Source organism: Zootoca vivipara, chromosome 3, assembly GCF_963506605.1.
Source record: "Zootoca vivipara chromosome 3, rZooViv1.1, whole genome shotgun sequence".
In the NCBI taxonomy this organism is placed as follows: domain Eukaryota; kingdom Metazoa; phylum Chordata; class Lepidosauria; order Squamata; family Lacertidae; genus Zootoca; species Zootoca vivipara.
This window is the reverse complement of record NC_083278.1, coordinates 64,056,009-64,074,346: the sequence shown is the minus strand read 5'-3', so window position 1 is coordinate 64,074,346 and position 18,338 is coordinate 64,056,009. Positions and strand designations below refer to the sequence as shown.

General features: G+C 41.8%; 1 protein-coding gene across 1 annotated transcript in view; it reads right to left on the bottom strand.

The window, feature by feature from the left end:
* The window catches only part of AKAP12 (A-kinase anchoring protein 12), a 64,454-nt gene extending 58,298 nt beyond the window's left edge, over positions 1–6,156 (bottom strand). The window contains exon 1 of the mRNA XM_035108752.2: positions 5,752–6,156. Within this exon, the coding sequence (XP_034964643.1) occupies positions 5,752–5,898 (147 nt within the window). The 5' untranslated portion in view covers positions 5,899–6,156. The remainder of the gene's footprint in view (positions 1–5,751) is intronic.
* Between the last annotated feature and the right edge of the window lie 12,182 nt (positions 6,157–18,338).

Here is an 18,338-nt window from a genome sequence, read left to right as displayed (position 1 = left end):
GCATGACTGTACTGTACTAAAAAGTTCTACATTTCCTGGATTAAAATGGTGAAAGAATCTGGAAGGCAGGTCTTAATTTTGAAGCCAGGATAATACAAGTATTTCTATTCAGAGTGATATCCAACTCATACACAGAGAAGTCCCACCGAAGTGAATGAATAAGTCCAATGATCTTTGAGTATCACCTACCATAGACTGTTTTAAAAAACATGAGAAAGATTTAGCGGGTGGGAGGGGTAGGTAATTGCAAAGAAGAACTGATTAAACTTTTGCCAGTGCTACAGAAGTACAGGAGCAGAAGTGATGCATGTGTCATTAATTATAGCAACTCCTCATTTACGCACACTTGAGACACCACAACCGTGCAAACCCGGAAGCGGCATGAAAAGGGGCAAAAACAGTCCTAAAAGAGCCTATAAATGGCAAACTGGCACAAAAATACCATTTACCATTCCCAGGAGCCTTTGCAAATGCAATCCTGGGAGCCTTTGCACCAACCTTTGAGGCCTGTGGGGCGTTGGAGCTTGAGCAAGGAGGTTTGGAGGGAGCGACTGTGGTGGAGTTTGGTGGAGTTTTTGTTTTCTGAATGGTTTTTCCAAGAGTTTCCAGAGGTTCAGAGGGTGTTCCCAATATACGCAATTTTATTTAAACCTGCAGTGCCTCGTAACATAACCCCCACGTAAATGGGAAATTGCCTGTATGTGTACATGCTTGCAGCATAAAATGTTTACTTTACATTTGAAGAATAAGAATAACACTATAAAAAAAACCTCAATAAATCAAAGATAAGCAATACTGGTAGATTGGGAATATGTCTGCATGTACAGGCAATGACTGATTAATGTGCGTTCAAATGATGCACAATTGTGCACAGCACCAAACCCAGAAGCAAACTGGAAACGTCACTAAACAAGTCACTAAAAGGGTGTGTAACAGAGGTGGAGTGGGACGTGCTTATACACGCTGCGCTGAAACACACAGGGGCCGAGAACGGATCCCCCCCCCAGCGCAAAATGGTCATCAACTGTACTTCTCTAAATTCCTGCTCAACTCCCAACATAAACTGTTTTCATTGTGCAGTACCTGAATTTTTTCTGTGTACTTTTAAATGAAAAGGGGTATGTGTATCCCCTTTTATTTAATGTGTGATGCATATTTAAGGTCACTTAATACAAATTATTTATCCCTTAACCAAATGCTACTTGTAGGTAGTACAGTGGAACCTCGGTTTACGCTACCTCTGTTTACAAACGCCTCTGTTTACGAATGCCGCGGACCCGTAAGTGTTTACATCCGGGTTCCGCGGCGCTCGGATGCGCAGAAGCGATCTGCGCAGCGCGTGCGTAGAAGCGCTCTATGGGCGCTTCGTACACATGCAAAAGTGTGCCTTCGGTGAGCGAACACCTCGGCGAGTGAACGCCTCCGTGGAACGGATTGCGTTCGCAAACCGAGGTACCACTGTACAGTATATTAATTTTAAATGTATGAAGTATGGATTTTAACCTGTTAGAACCAGAAAAGGTAGCTATTCCAGAATAGCCAGTGCAGCACTTAAGGATATTGAAATAGCTGGAAAGAACTGAAGCCCAGTCTCCTTTTACATTTGATTTTTACCTTATCCCCTTCACACACACACACACACCCACCCCTAAATAACATGCCATTTCCCCATTCCTTCCTGGTGGTCATTTTATATTCTATTCTTCCTCCTATAACAGATTCTCTCTCACATCCTTCCTTTCTATTCCTAATTAATTTTAATCTTTATGGTTATTAATAAATAACTTTTAATCTCACTTTTTTATGGCTTTCAACACCTCCAACACTTTGTTAGAAGAGATGTCCCTTCCTCCAACTGCTACCACTCCACCCCATGCACTCTTACTCAATATGCAAGGTGCTCTGATGTTGGCATTGGTTCAACTAAAAGGCTTTGGGGCACAGTAGGTGGGGGAGGGGGCCAGTCAGCCTCAGGCACTGAGGTTCACCTGAAAGTGGCCCAAGGCCCACTGCACTAGAGTTATGGTCTCTCATTAGTGCATGAGGCAAAATAATTTCCTTCACTACTGGCAATGTAATATGCATTCTAAGGAACGGCTCAAAATTACTGCAACTCAACCTGCTAAGTTTATATGGATCAAAAATTGGGTAGAAGCATATACCCTGGGGTATGATAGGGAATTTCCAGCATACATTCTAAAGTAGTCTGCCAGTATATTTCGCTTTGCATCGTGTTAATTAAGCACCTTAAAGTTACATAGAAACATAGCATACCACTTCTATGATTCCTTTGTGTGCTGCTGGGGACTGCTATCACAAACTCAGAATACTTGTTACAATCCACATATACCAAAGCAAGTTCCAAAAAGACAATTCTCTTGTCTCAATTTTACCTATGTTCTAAGAAACAGCAACCAGGCCATGGTAGGGCTTTGTAGTTAGTTGCTACTATGCTTCTCAGAGGTTCCCATTGAGCTTTACTGGACAAAGTAAAAACAAAAATGCAGACTGGGACTGTTTAGGTGGAAACCTACTTCTCATTACAGGCCCTATGATAATCAGGGACTTGGGACAGTTATCCCTATCCCAATGTGTGCATTAATTTTTTTCTACTGTATATACAGATTAATGGCTATCATTCATTCATTCACTCTCTCTGGAAGGTGAGGGGTAACCCTGAAGGGCAGACAAAGTCTTCCAACCACCAACAACACTGGGTGGCCTGGTTACCACTAAAAGAATCACCATGGGAGGAGCAATACTTTTCCTCCCCCATGTCGAAAGCATAGGCAGTATGTCTGATTATTCCAATCAGTCATAAACATAGAATTAGCTTGTGAAATCCACCACTGCAAAATGTGATATCCTCTAGCTTCAATGGCTTTTTAAAAGGGTTAGACAAATTAATGGAGGATAAGTTTATCAAAGGTTATGTTCAAAGACTGTGTAATAGCAGCTGCAAAAACAGGGATGAGGAACCAGTGGTCCTTCAGATGTTGTTGGAATGCCATCTCCCATCAGCCCAGGCCAACTTGGACAATGGTCAGGGATGATGAGAACTGTAGTCCAATGACATCAAGAGAGCGCCTGGTTTGCCACTGCAATGCTAAAATAATGGGAGTGGGCCATTTATTTGATACTATGCTTGTGGACTTCCCAGAAACATCTGTTTAGCTACCATTTGCAAAAGACTCAGTGGAATCTAGATGAACCCTTAGTCTGATTCAGCTGAATGTCTGATGAGTTTTATAAAGAGGGGTGAAGAAGGAAATGTGGAGACTCTTTCCCCAGAACAACCACAGTTATTCTGGGTTGGTAGTGGGAAAATGTTCCTGGAGGCTTCATTTGGAAAAATAAAAAGGAACAGGTTTGAGAAAACAGGCCTGGCCATGTCTGGCTCTGCCAGAGTCACTGACCTAAACAGTGGACAGACGTGAATGGAAGGGATGGGAGTGGAGTTTAAGAACCAGTACTGTATAGAGTGCTTTTGTTAGCAGCTCATGCTTTTTGGTGCTTGAACAGGTTAAGGAGGTGTGGTATAACTGATTTTATGTGGTCTTGAGGAGGAGTAGCCAAAATGATGCTCCCAATATGTTTTGGACTACAACACAGATCACCCTGCATACTAGCCATGCTGGCTGGGACTGAGGGAAAGTTACAGACCACAATATCTGGAGTGCACCATGTAGCCTATCCCTAGTCTAGAAGATTTCATGCAAACAACTGCATTTTAAAATGTATTATTATTGGCTAGATGTTACTTAAAATAATATATGTTTCTAAATAAACATTTTGTGATTAATTCTTTCTAGACACTGGCACAGCTAATATTAAAATAATCATATTGTTTATCTTTCTTCCAACAACTGGAATCACGTGGGTAAAATGCTTAAGTCCCTTCCTGGAACCTAAAGTACAAGAGGAGTCGAAACATAGTAAATAATTTATGCTTTTTCACATAGCTTAAGAGACGCTGGCTTGACCTTCGCAGGAATTTTCTTTCTCAAGCTTGAAGCCAGCATTATTTTATCATCTTGGTCGGATACTTTGGTCACATTTCATGATTTCTGCAGTTACATTTCTGTAGCTGAATTATCTCACAGCAACAAACTGTGGGTACACTGTGAAATTTTACTTTGGAAAGGTGTCATCAGAAGACATATTTCTTCCAAGTTATTAAAACTATTTGTTCCATTTTAACTTCTTTTTTAAAACACTTTTAAAAATACCACCCTCAACAGTGAACACTGTAGGACAGCAGCTACGGAAAATTCTTCCTGGGAGTTAAAAATCTGAGACTCAAGGTCACAAAAACAAAGTCACAACCAGTTCTCAAGCTTTAGAAACACCCACACATTAGATTAGGAAAACAGCAAGCTTGAAATGTTCCATCTAGAGTTTAAAATAAGTATCTAAATTGTTTTTAAAGAACTTTATTGAGCTAAATCGGTGTGCTTAATAAACCTGACTATATTTTAAAAAGTAAGAAAAATACTTATTGGACTATTGGTGGGAAAATAGCATAATGCAAGAAACCATCCTTATCCTAAACAAAACAAGAAATTTTGTCTGGAAGATTGCAAAATGTAACTCAAAGTGCACAGAAAATGTGTATTAAGAGAGCCTTTTTTGCTTCTCTAAGTTCTCTGTTGCTATTTGTATGTGTAACATTTATGAGAATATTCAGTAAAATTATTTGGTTAGTTAAGGATACACCTTATTACTGTACTTATAGGAATATCTGTAGTTCTAGCAACTGCAGGCATTTGTTTACAAGTATCTCGCTGCAACCAATGCATACACATTATTCATATAATATGCAACACTGAAGAATGTTCAATAACTTGTCTATTCTGAACACGTGCTGTACTTTGAAGCAGGTCGATATGAGGAGGGGGCAGGATAGAGCTGGTTTTTTAAACACTTGTCAGTGCAGAAAACACCAAGGGACTAGTTCTGTGTTTCCCGTTTGTTTTTATACTCCCACCCCTCACTTTCGGATTACACACACCTCTCACTTTCATCCTCTGAGAAAGAAAAGAGGCTACAACTGCAGCAGCCCTGGGTACCACCAAGCCCTGGCTGACTGCAGGACTGCAGTCCTGGCACAGCACAGTCTACTCCCTGCCGTCCGGCCATAGGGTGGGGTCTTTTCCCACACCAATCCGTACGTACACACAAAAGGAAAACCAAGAGGGGAGGGAGGCTGCCTTAACTCGCTCCCCACCACCACCACAGCAATACCTTGCGCACAGGAGACTAAACTAGGCGAGGTGCAAAACAGCCAAATACAATAGGGCGCCCCCAATAGCGCCCAGGGAAGAGGGCATGAGATGATCTGCGGGGGGGGGGGGGCGACGCCAGGCCGCGCTCGTGAGGAGCTCCCCGAAGCGCCTCGGCGACTACTCATCCGCCCTTCGCCAAGTACTTTTTTTGGCCGCCCTTCTGACAGACAAAGGGAAGAGAGTTTATTACTGCAGAGGTGCCGGTTGCGCAGTTCCCCGCCTCAGGAGAGCCGAGCCGAGCGGGCGCCACGCCCCACCCCGCCAAACTTCACCCCTTTTTGAGGGGTGGAAGAGGACGCGGACGGGTGGGGGGGGGCGAAGGGGAGGCAGGTGCCCGCCAGCCCCTTCGCAGGTGCTTAGGCGCCCCTCGAAAGTTTGAGTTGACTGAGGCGGAGCGGCCTCAAAACACAGACACCGGCCCCCCTAGCGCTCTCCGAGGCGCGCAGCATGGCACCGAGGCTCGTACCTTGGCGGGATCCTCCGGCTGCTCCGGCTCGGCCCCCGCCGCCGCCGCCGTGGGCGCTTCTCCCGCAGGGCTGCTGGGCTGGGACTCCTCTGCTGCAGTGGCCCCGTCCTGCGGGCTCCGCTGCTCCGCAGAACTGCCGGCTCCCATGGCTTCGCTCTCTTCGGTGCGTGGCTGCCTCGCGACGCCGGTTCCTCACCTCCGCTGCCCAGACCCAAAGCTTCCCGCCCAGTAATGATAAAAGAGAGGAGAGCAATAATGAAGCTGTCCAGGCAGCTGCGCCCTTCGCCTCAGTCTCGGCTGCTCAGCAGAGCGCTCAAGCTGCGACTGAAGGAAACCAGTAGCTTTCTGCAAACTCCTTTAGAGGGGGGGGGGAGGAAAGAACAAGCTCCTCTCTGGTCCTCCCGCCCGCTCTCCCTCCTGCTCCATCACATGAGCAGAGCCTCGGACACGCCTTGCAGCATCAAACCTGGTCTCGAGAAGGGGCGGGGGAAGAGAGAGAGAGAGAGAACATCCCGCCACCTGACCAAGGTGGCTGCTCCCCCCCGGGCCTTCTTTGCCCCCTCCCCGCCACAGAGATAGTTATTTGACTTTTCTAAGCGCCCCTTCTAAAGAAGAGTCGCCTTCCGCTCTCGCCATCGCGCTAGATTAATGGGCGTTAATTCCATTACCGATAGAGCTGGAGGGAAAGTGGCTCTGCACATTACGTCTCCGTGACCTTCCGCTGACGAGGCATTTTTGATGTGCTCCCCACCTTCCACCCCAGCAAAGGCAGGCGAGGCGGCCGTGCCTACAGTAGTACTCGAAGCATAAATCACCAGGGACTAGAATTGCCAAACGTCCCTTATTTCTTCCTATGCAGCAAAACACAGGGGGTAAATTGGAGTAGATCAAAGGTGGCCAGTTTCTATTTCTGCAAGTGTTCCATGCAGAGGCGTACCTAGGCTGCTTTGTGCTGTTGGCAAGGAGCTGTATCAGCGCTGCTGCCGCCCGTGTCTCTTGAACCCTTGGCTGGTCAACTGAGGAGGGAGCTGAGGCGCCCAGAGGAGCCTGTGTGCCCCACCTGGCACACAGGTAGGCGGGCTCCGAGCCAGAGTGGACACACTTTGTGTGTCCCTGGGCCTGGGCCATTGGTGGCCAACTTCAACGGCAATGTCTCACTACAGAAGAGACTGGCAGACCTGCAGACCTGACTCCTATCTAGGCCCACAAGCCTAGTTTTCATCATCATGTGAAGGTACCCTGTCCTGTGCTATCTATGTGATAGTCTACTGCTGGCTACCGGTAGTGACTTGTCTAATTTATTTTTCGGCGGGGGGGGGGGGTTGGCGGGTGCAAAGTGGATTAGCATTAGATCTGCTTGATTTGTCAGTAAAATAATTGCCATTAACCAGTAGCATTGCAAAGCCATGGAGAGACAGGCCTAATCTGAATCACTACCATAGGATCATATTTTGATGTTTGGAGATTTTCCAGAGATCAACAAGAAAAGTGCAGTTGCTGAAATGTACTAAAATATTGATGGCTTTTTATTTCTTCATAAGAAGATACTGAATTGGCAATGACACTGTACTGCCTTTCAATAAAATTGAACACAGATATTTTGTTTACTTTGAGTTATTTTAAAAAGTCCTAGCATTTTATACCCTGCAATCCAATACATGTGTATATGGGAGTGAGATGCACTGAATTCAGTGGGACCTACTTTTGAGTAGACATGCATAGGATTGCATTGTAAATATGTCACACATAGTTTTCCCCAAAGAATACTGGGAACTGTAGTTTATCTCTCATCACGGAGCTATAATTCCCAAGACCCTTAACAAACTATAGTTCCCAGGATTCTGGGACATAATAGTTGGATTTTCTCATAGCATATAGAACAGTTTACATTTCTTTTGTCGTTATTAAAGTGATAGCAATATCTGCCACTCACCCATTTTTACTAAAATGTATTTGTTCAGGGTTTTGTTTTGTTTTCCAGCATTAGACAAAGAGAGGTGGTCACCTCAGTTGGCAGATACTAGAGATAGAGAGTGGTGGCAAAATGTTGGAGGACAAAGCTGTGCCCTTCTCTCGCTATCTTCCCCTTGTTGTAAGAAAATACTGATTTTTATATACAGTATGAGACTTTAGAATTCCTATAACACCCTAAGCAGCAGCTATTGAGTATTGCCACCCCCCAATGTCCCTGTATCCCCTAAGCAATTCTGTTCCCCTTCAGTGTGATGGGAGATGCTGTACTACTGAAGTAAAGTTCACGCAGCTTCCCTAAGGAAAATGGAAAGGGGGGCACCATCTCCTTTGTCTGAGGTACTGTAGTAAACTCAGCCCAAGGTGAAATGCTTTGCTACCATGCACTGATGCTAATAGTTACCTGCTCAAAGCCATGCAATAGTCATGACTAGACTCTATTCTACCCATTGTTCTATCCATTGTGTAACTAATGTTTCTACCGGTAAGGTTGAGAAGGATGGTGAACAATGGTCTTAGCATAAGATTTAAATACACCACATATACTGTTGGGCTCCTTCTATAATGAAAAACAAAGATTTTGTGTGTAGGTGGAGCGTAAAAATATCAAAAAATGTATGACTGAGGAAGTGGTTATACAGTTATTTATTATGAACCCTAGAATGTATTTGTTCTAAGTTGAGCCTGGAACTAAGCACATATGCATAGCTGCCAAGTTTTCCCTTTTCTCGCGAGGAAGCCTATTCAGCATAAGGGAAAATCCCTTAAAAAAAGGGATAACTTGGCAGCTATGCATATGGAATAAGGTTCATTGATTTTGGGGGTTTACTATCCTGAAAGTATGATTAAGTGAAAATGTAAAATATATGTGCATTGGTATATTTTTAAAAATCCATAGTTAAAGGTGCAATTTCGCTCACAGTTTTGCAGAGGAGCCTATCTAACCCCCCCCCCCAAACATATTTTTCTTCCACCAAATTTCAAAAGGTATTGGAGTGAGGTTCTAACAAAAAAGAAGCCAACAAAGCAAGGCCTCAACCCCTAATGCTGCATCAGAATAAATACAGATTTCTTTTCATGCAAAACAGGTCCTTTATGCTATTTCCAATAGCTCAGGTTAAGTTACAGTGGTGAACAAAACAGAACAAGGAACATAGGATTGTGTGTCCTGATACTGAATTAATTCAACGTCCTTTCCCATGGTGCAGTAGTTGGCTCAATACAAGTACCTAACAAATTCATAATTGCTGTTTAAGTAAAATTTCAGCACAAATAATTGACTCACTGATAAAAGTTTAAAGCATTTTAAACTATATATTAATAGTACAGTTTTTTATGGTTATTTACTTTAGGTTAATCCCATTCCTTTTTTCGTACATCTAAACCTCAGAGTCATTTCAACATTTATTTCTGCAGTTGTTTGTAAGACCAAACGTTAATTGTTCCAAGGTAATCATTTCAACTAATACATTTTTTACTATCAGCTTCCCACCACTCTTCACACTGTAATAGCTAATACAGTTCCTCAGGATAGGAAATTATTACTGTACCATTAGGAAAAGGATACAGGATGGGTTGCCATGATTTAGTGATAAAACAGTTATTTGTTGGATAACTGATATGCTGTCTTAATCCTATTTAGAAGCAAGTGCCACCAAAACAAAGTAAAAGCATTTAGAATCAGGGGTTAACAGGCAGTATTTTTATTCTGTGTCTTACTCAAAACAACATGTTAAATAATTGAGACAGTTAGAACAGGATAGTGAATTATTGATATTATTATTTTTAAATGGGAGGAGAGTATGTGTAAGGTTTTCTTTAAAGTCTTTGTAATGTCTAATCCAGGGGTCCCCAAACTAAGGCCCGGGGCCCGGATGCGACCCAATCGCCTTCTAAATCCGGCCCGCGGACGGTCTGGGAATCAGCATGTTTTTACATGAGTAGAATGTGTCCTTTTATTTAAAATGCATCTCTGGGTTATTTGTGGGGCATAGGAATTCGTTCATATATTTTTTCCAAAATATAGTCCGACCCCCCACAAGGTCTGAGGGACAGTGGACCGGCCCCCTGCTGAAAAAGTTTGCTGAACCCTGGTCTAATCCTTCAGTACTCATGTATGCTATACTTTTGTTTTCACCAATCTTTGATTCACAGAGTTCTCTTTTCATGGGCTATCCCGCCTTACATGCATTTCTGTTAGTAGTACTTTATCCTTGAGTCCTTTTCTTTATTAACTTCCTATTTTCTTTGTGCTCTAATAATGACTTTCAAAAAGTGAGAGAACGACACCATTTATAACATAAGTAATTGACCGTGTACCAACCCTGCAGCTTCCAAACATATCCTAGGAACTGCAAAGCATTTGAGTCCCTGATTATGTCTCTTTTTCAGTTGTGTGCAAGAATGTAATTACCGGTACAGTATGTGTTTAAAATGAGTTCGTTTTCCTGTGATGTTCCCAACACATAAAAGTACCTGAATAGCTGATAAGAGTTGTAACCAATCTGACAGCTGGGAAGCAGTCTGACAATCAGTTGCAGTGGCATAGTGTGGATTGCCAGCACCCAGGGCTGTGCTTGGGGGGGGGGTGGAGTATGCATGCACATTCAACTGTCTAAGGGTGTCCACATCACCCAGAAGATTGTAACTGCAGAATTAAGAAGAGTTGTTCTGTTGTCTGGAAAGGTCACTTCCTGGTTTGAATGGAGAAACAGAGCCCCGTGATGGAAGCGCACAGCTGTATTGAGGCAGCACTGGGTGTTGAAATTTTGTGCCCCTAACAATTTTGCCCCCAGGGCAACCAATCACCCCTGTGACTCCCCCTGGCTACACCACTGTTCAGTTGCACTAATCACAAGGAAGTATCCCAATGTCCTATGAGAAGTGGCATAACAATAGGTAAACAGTAGTGGAGCCTTTTATATTCACCAGGTTCAAAGGTGCTAAGGTAAAGGTAAAGATACCCCTGACCGTTAGGTCCAGTTGCGGATGACTCTGGGGTTGCGTGCTCATCTCGCTCTATAGGCCGAGGGAGCCAGCATTTGTCAGCAGACAGCTTCTGGGTCATGTGGCCACATGACTAAGCCACTTCTGGCGAACCAGAGCAGCGCATGGAAACACCGTTTACCTTCCCACTGGAGCAGTACCTATTTATCTACTTGCATTTTGATGTGCTTTCGAACTGCTAGGTGGGCAGGAGCAGGAACCGAGCAACGGAAGCTCGCCCCATCACAGGGATTTGAACCGCTGACCTAGGCTCTGTGGTTTAGACTACAGCGCCACCTGCGTACAGTATTACATTTGCTGAGGTTTAGTGTGCTGAGAAACCGGTTACACAGAGAGAGTGGTTAATGGACTAGCTTCCTGCACTAGGTATCTTCTAAGATCAGACCAAGGAAATGTAACTACCGGTATGGGGAACCTGTAGCCCTCCAGATATTTCTGGATTAGAGCACCAATCAGCTCCTGACCATGGGCCATTACAACTGGGGCTGGTGGAAGTTGGACTACAGTAGCATCTGAAAGGTTCAGGTTTCCCACTCCGATGCAATGTATGTTATGCAACAATTGCTTGTCTTAAAAAGTAATGCCAAAGGCAGCTCTAAAACTTAACGACCTAGCACACAATACATTCTTGTCCTGATGCTTTCTTGCCACTGAACTTCCAAACAGACTTCCAAATCAATATTTCAAAACATGGTAAAACAATACAAATAGAACACCAACGTAAAATATCAAGGTGATACTCCATTATATATAAACACTTACCCAACCTTGTGAAGCTGTTGGAATACCACCAAGGGGAGATAAAAGCTCCTCTCCTTGAACAGATTCTTTCCCCCTGCCCACTGATGGTTTTGCTGCATTCTTAACTGCTGTTTTTCAACTGTCACAACTATGCACTAGATGACTAGAATGTTGGCAAAGTCCAATTGAAGCTCACTTTTAACAGGGGCCTATAGAAATAATAGCTATAGAAATAATAACAGGGTGTGTAAAATCAACACCCTTACCATAGACAAATTCAGAGAAATATTTCTAATTCCTCTATACCCTACCATTTAGCACCTAGGTACTGTATGTGTTTGTCAGCCACAATCATCCTTACCTCACTAATTCATTGGTGGGGCGGGGGGGGGGGATAGTTGTCAGACAAAGTTTTGCTGCTTTAACACCATTGTTATTGTTTTTCTCTATACTACCCTTCAATCAAGAATGACATGGCTATAATGATCTTTATGTGAATGAAGTTTCTTCCTGTTTAGGGTGATAAAATTAACCACATATTGTGATCGCCTGCCTCATCTAATAAGAGGTTTCTGTGGGCTAGAGAAGTAGGAGGGAAAGGTAGTCTTTCTCTTTTTCAACTTCCTTGTAAATCAGTGTTATGCTATGACTTCAGATTGTATTAACAATAAACCTTTGATGACAGAATGATAAAATATATGTTTACACCAAGGAAGATGTTTAGATAGACTGACTAGGGATCCAGACTAGTCATGCTTTAGTCCCTCTGAAATCAATGTGACTTAAGTTAGTCAATTTATCCCATTGATTTAAACGAGGCTAAAACATACTGTACCTAATTTAGTCTGGAACCAGTCTCTTGTCTGTTTGCACACATTAGGGACCGTTCATGGGTATAAAGAGAGATGAAGGTGTGGTTTGGGAAGATGTTACTTTTCTAATCTGATCATAGATTTACAAGATTTGTTTACCTTGCTCAGCTGCCTGTACAAGATTAAACTCTTGCTGTATTTTACTGCTTTTATGAATTTTAAGTGATATGTTATTTTATCAGTATGTTGGAAACCACTTTGAGGTCACAGTGTGACCAAAAGCAGCCTATAAGCACAATCAATCAATCAATCTCATTGAAACAACTGGAAACACAGTTTTTTGCCCTTTATTCAGCATTACAAGATACTTAATTTTGCAGTCTGCTTCTCCACGTACTGTCTGTCTATTCTGTACAAATGTCTATTTGAAGAAGTAGGTATTTGAATATAAATGGCTAGGAGACAAGCAGGGAAGGAGGGATGAAGCCTTCATGTCCTACATACCCCAAAGCATCTGGCTGCAGAATGCTGGATGTTAAATATGCTAACTGTATATTTTTATAGGTTTTTAATATATGTGCTGCCAAAGTGAGCTTCAGGGTGTTGAAGTAGATGGGTCTTCAGTCTCATCCAGAAGGCCATCCTAATAATACCTTTATGTGTTTAGCTTACTCCGAAACAATTTCAAGATGATTCCTGAATGTTTTGTTAAATAAATGAAAATAAAAACAAGAAAAATGTGATTATAGTCAGCACTTGGTAATTTAATGCTTTTCAACAAGCAAGAAGATTCAAATGTGGACAGAAGGAAAGGAGGGAAGCAAGTTTTGCTGCTCAGGGCAACAAAAAGCATTGAACTGATCTGATCACTGTATGTATACCATTAGGAATGAACAAATAAGCCTTAAAGTGTTTGTTTTTTTAAAAAAAAATAGATGTATTTGGGTTTTTTTTTAATTAGATGTATACATACATGTTTTGAGAACTGTCCTTATAGCAATAGAAAGTCAAGACCTTCCCATTCAAGCTAAGATTTTTTTTTATAGCAAGAGAATCACACAAGGAATCACTGGAGCATACTTCTGATTAGATGTATCACGTTGCATATTTATTTAAAACGGTGATACTGAACATTAATCATAGATCAGATATCTTGTAGATTTTGTTTAGCACATCAGTGTTATACTTTTGATTATTGAATAATTGAATACTTTATGGCAACTGGACTTCTCTAAGACAGATTGTTGTGATGATTGGTAGTATCTGAGACAAAAAAATTAAAGGCATATCTTGGGACACTCAAAGTGCCAGTGCAATGAATAAGAGGACTTAGCACTGAGCAAACTAATCACTGGAATCCTGTAAGGCTTATGCAACATTGTGGCACTATATAATTATCAAGGTTTTTTTTCATATATATATATATGTGTGTGTGTGTGTGTGTGTGTGTGTGTGTGTGTGTGTGTGTGTGATGGACTTAATATTTTAAATACTGTACTAAGAAGACTCTCTCCTATTACTAACAGTTTTAAATAGCAAATACATAAATGGGTCAGCCCAGTGAGTGCTCTTTAACAAGTCACTTTCGTTTTAAAAGACACTCTCACAACTGGTGTTATTTTTACAGCCAAGTGAATGTCCCATATGTCAAGCGGTACTTGGTAAGAGTTAAAGCAGGAAAAAGTAGATGAGCAAGAATACTTCCTTGGCTGACCTGTCAGCTTCTATTTTACTGTTTTTGGACTTGAATTTCTCAGCAAATTGATTAGGAGTTGCTTTCATATCTGATAAAATTATTGAACTGAGGGTGTTTTCTGAACTACTCTAGTCCATACATCTGTTTTTCAAGCATAAGTCAAATGGTATATTCAGTAAGCTTTGCACAATTGGGTCATCTTCCTTTAATAACTCTTCTTTTATTTTTCTGTTTTGTAAGATACACTACAGATTCAAAAGCTTTAGCCAATAACAGTCTTAATTGCAAGCAGAGGGTGGAAGACCATATGATCTTCTCATGATCCCTAGAATTCTTTTTCTATGCTAATTTTTATAATTGTTCGCTACCCATAAACCAGGCTTCAAACCCAGCAACAGACTAATGTGCAGTCAGGTACTTTGAAGGGTCAGATTTCCTTGTGCTCTGAGCCCAATTAATATGCGTTGAGAACTGCTTGCTGGAAGGCATGTTTTCTGTAGGTATCCAACAGCTACAAAAAAGAAACAAAGCTACTAACAGAACAAGGAATTTAAAAAAAACCAATATTTTGCTCTTGAATAGGAGCTTCAATATGAAGATCTCAAAGTTCCTTTAGGAATAAATGTCTGGTTAAACTGAAATACAAAGAAGTTTACTGACTTGCCAAAGTTCACAAAGGGCGATTTCCACAGGGCATGAAACATTACCAAAACCTACATGTACAAATTCTAGTCTTACCATACCAGCCTCAGCAAGAATCAGGGCTTTCTTGGTGGTGCCCCAGGTTGTGGAACAGCATCATATATAGAACATGCATCACAGCAGAACCATAGCAGCACTTAGAAGGAATTGATTTTGGGGGGGGGGGGTGTTGTACTGGACGTAATTGATGCGTACTACAGAATGTTCTGCAATACTTTTACTATTCTAGACATTGTTGTAAGCTGCTTTGATCACAGGGTAGACAGAAGAATAATATGATAAATGAATAAAACTTGATGGGGTTGATGAAATAATTCTCCTAACTTCAAGAACAAAAATACCCCTTTCTTTGATCATCGATCAATAAATGTGGAGGAGTGATACAGCCAACTAGGGACACAAGAAGCTGCCTTATACTGACCACTGGTCCATCTAGCTCAGTACTGTCTACACTGACTGGCATCAGCTCTCTATAGTCTCTTGCAGACCTACCTGAAAATGCCAGAATGTGGACCTGGGACTTTCTGCATGCAAGAGCCACTGCCCTTCCCTAGTTGGTCCTGTGCTTGTAATCACTACCTTGGATTAAAAGCCCACTTCTAGAAATCTGCTCTTTCACCACCTGCTTATGAATAGAAAATTGTGGTTTAAAACTCCCATCTCGTAGTAACAAGTGTGCAGGAACTGATTCTGATGGATGCAAGAGCATTTATCCAGTGTAACACAAAGGGAGGAAAACCTTGATGAAATATTCTATAGCTGACAGATGACATCTGCATAGTTATCAACTTGAGAAGAAATAGAGCTTTTACTTAGTCTGCTGTTTAGCTTGTTTATTGCATGGCTGAAATTTCTAGTCCCAGACCAAACTGTTCTGGGTCATCAAATTAAAGACATCAGATTCTTGCAATGTGGGTAAACATGTGTTAAAAGGCATGAGGAGGAAAAATAACAAGAACCATATTTTTCATTTATACAGTAGAGCAGGCATCCCCAAACTTCAGCCCTCCAGATGTTTTGGACTACAATTCCCATCATCCCTGACCACTGGTCCTCTTAGCTAGGGATCATGAGAGTTGTAGGCCAAAACATCTGGAGGGCCGCAGTTTGGGGATACCTGCAGTAGAGGCTAATGCAGCATTTTAGAGCATATTTCATGTATGCTACCTCAGTAATTATTCTCAGCCCTTTTCTCAGTATCATTATCACATGTTGCAAATGGAGCTCTGAGAGACCAAAGCTTGCGTAAGGCTGCAATCCCATAAAGCAGGCACATCCAACAGGTAGATCGCGATCTATTGATAGATCACTGGGCGACTGTGGTAGATCACTGGTAGATCACTGCCCCCCCCCAAAGAAGCTCAACAACTTTGGCTCCCCTTAAAAAAGCATTTTTGCACTTCACCCCCAAAAAGGGTTAGATCACTGCCAGTTTTTAACTCTGTGAGTTGATCGCATTCTCTTGGGAGTTGGCCACCCCTGCTATAAAGCATGGGTGGCTAACATTTTTTTACTTGAAGGCCACATTGAGAGTTGGCCATCCCTTCAATGGTCGTAGGCTAAAGTGTGTTTGTGCTCTTGGAACATATATGCACTGCGGCAGGCAGGTGGGTGAGGGGGGAGGAAACACAGATAAGTAGTGTGCAGAAGCACAGATGCAAACACTCAAAGCTGGAGGGAGACAGACTCAGCGGCTGCTCAGTAAAACACATACCCCCCAGGGAAGCTAGTACAGTACTACCCATGTCATAATTAAAACTCTACTGATTATAGGCTAGCAGTTGATTATTATTATTATTTTATTTTTTTAAAAAAAGAATGTTCTGAACAAGATATCGTAGTATTTCAAAGTGTAACTCCCCTTGGTTTCAGGAACAGTGAAAGTAGGTCAATGCCGGGTACCTTTTTATTGCTTAAGTACAGTAGGAAGGAGATTCAACAAAGCTTTCCAAGGCAGGATACTGAACAGCAACATAGTCAAACAATGACATCCCAGGCTAAGGACATTACATCATATGAACAAACACACTTGCTAATCGCACTGTGCAGTGTGATACATTGCCCATTAGCTTCCCAGTGGCTCCTTTTCATGGATGCTGGCACGTACCACGCCGCAAATCTCTCTGAAGCCTTGGAATCCAAGTTTCCTTTATTAAATTATCCTGCACTGCAGTTTTCCTGAAATGTCTGTTACTTTCACTAAATCGAGAAGACATTTCAGAATTTTCCCTTTCTTTACCCTGCAACAAATATATTAATAAATAATAATAAATCTGTCAGTTGTAAGATTCAACCCTACATTTCATTTTTACTTATTTTTAAAACTTTCACGGGTAAAATAATGCGTTTTAATTTCACAACACTTGGATCTGTAACTGGAAGCCAGTCAAGGTCCCCTTTCTGTTTCCTGGTGCACTCCCCACTTTCAACAGAAGATGGCTTTCTAAATAACTCATGATGTAATCAGGGGTCAGCCTAAGGGAATGCCTTTGTCTCTTTAAGGAAGAATCCCTGAAAGATTAGCTTTGCTGCTACCAGTATGCCTTCTGCAAACTTCATGTCCTCGAAGTTTGTGTAGTCCAAGCAGGTAGGGTTCATTTTCTGCTACATAATAGCGTTTGCAAAGAAGCTCTGCTGACATTGGTTAACTGGATTTTATTACCATAGGTGATAATATAGTCATTGTGCAATCTGCACAAAAGCAAATTTGCAATGAAGCTATTTTCACATTCTTTGCTATACTGAAATTCTGTTCAAACATCTTTTTCAGATAAGATATTGGTAATGTCGGGAGAGAGCAAAGGTGTGTTGCAATTCCTTAAAAACTTGAGTGGAGATTATACTGGCAGGTTAGGGTTGCCATATTTCAAAAAGTCAAAATCTGGACAGAAAAGTTGTTGAGGTTTTTTTTGGCAAAGATTTTAGTTTTGACCTAAGTTGGGTTGTTTTTTTTTATTAAAGCTGCCATACATCCCGAGTTTCTCAGACATATAGCCGATTTCCGTCCAGATACTGCTTGCAGCTGCAGTATTCCATATATGTCCAATAGATTCCAGACGTATGGCAACCCTACTGTATCTGAAGAAGTGTGCATGCACACGAAAGCTCATACCAAAATAAAAACTTAGTTGGTCTTTAAGGTGCTACTGAAGGAATTTTTTTTATTTTACTTCGATCCAGACCAACACGGCTACCTACCGGCAACCCTACTGGCAGGGCAGTTTTAACAAATTAATTGCATGATTAGTTTTCACAAACAAAATTAAATAAATGGCTCAAACTGTTTTTTATATATTAACTGCTTCCTGTCTTATCCTTCTGCTTAATTAGGGGGGTTTCAAGATCATCCAGTATTCACTCTAGTACCTAGTCTTGTGTTTTAAGAGAATCCTTAGCAGGCATATCTCAGGTTCAGTTCCTAGCCTCTCCAGAATTGGATCAGGTGATGAGAGCAATTTCTGCCTATAACCTTGGGTTTACTCTGCTAGTCAGAGTAGACAGAATTGGGCAAAATGCACAAAGAATGTGATTTTATGTAAATCAGAGCCTGGTGTTCCTAATACCTTGTCCCATGGAATAGATAGACACATAGATTTTCCACAAGTGATAGCTTGTTGTTGTTGTTTTGTTTTTGTTTTAAGGTAAGGCCTGCTTTTGTG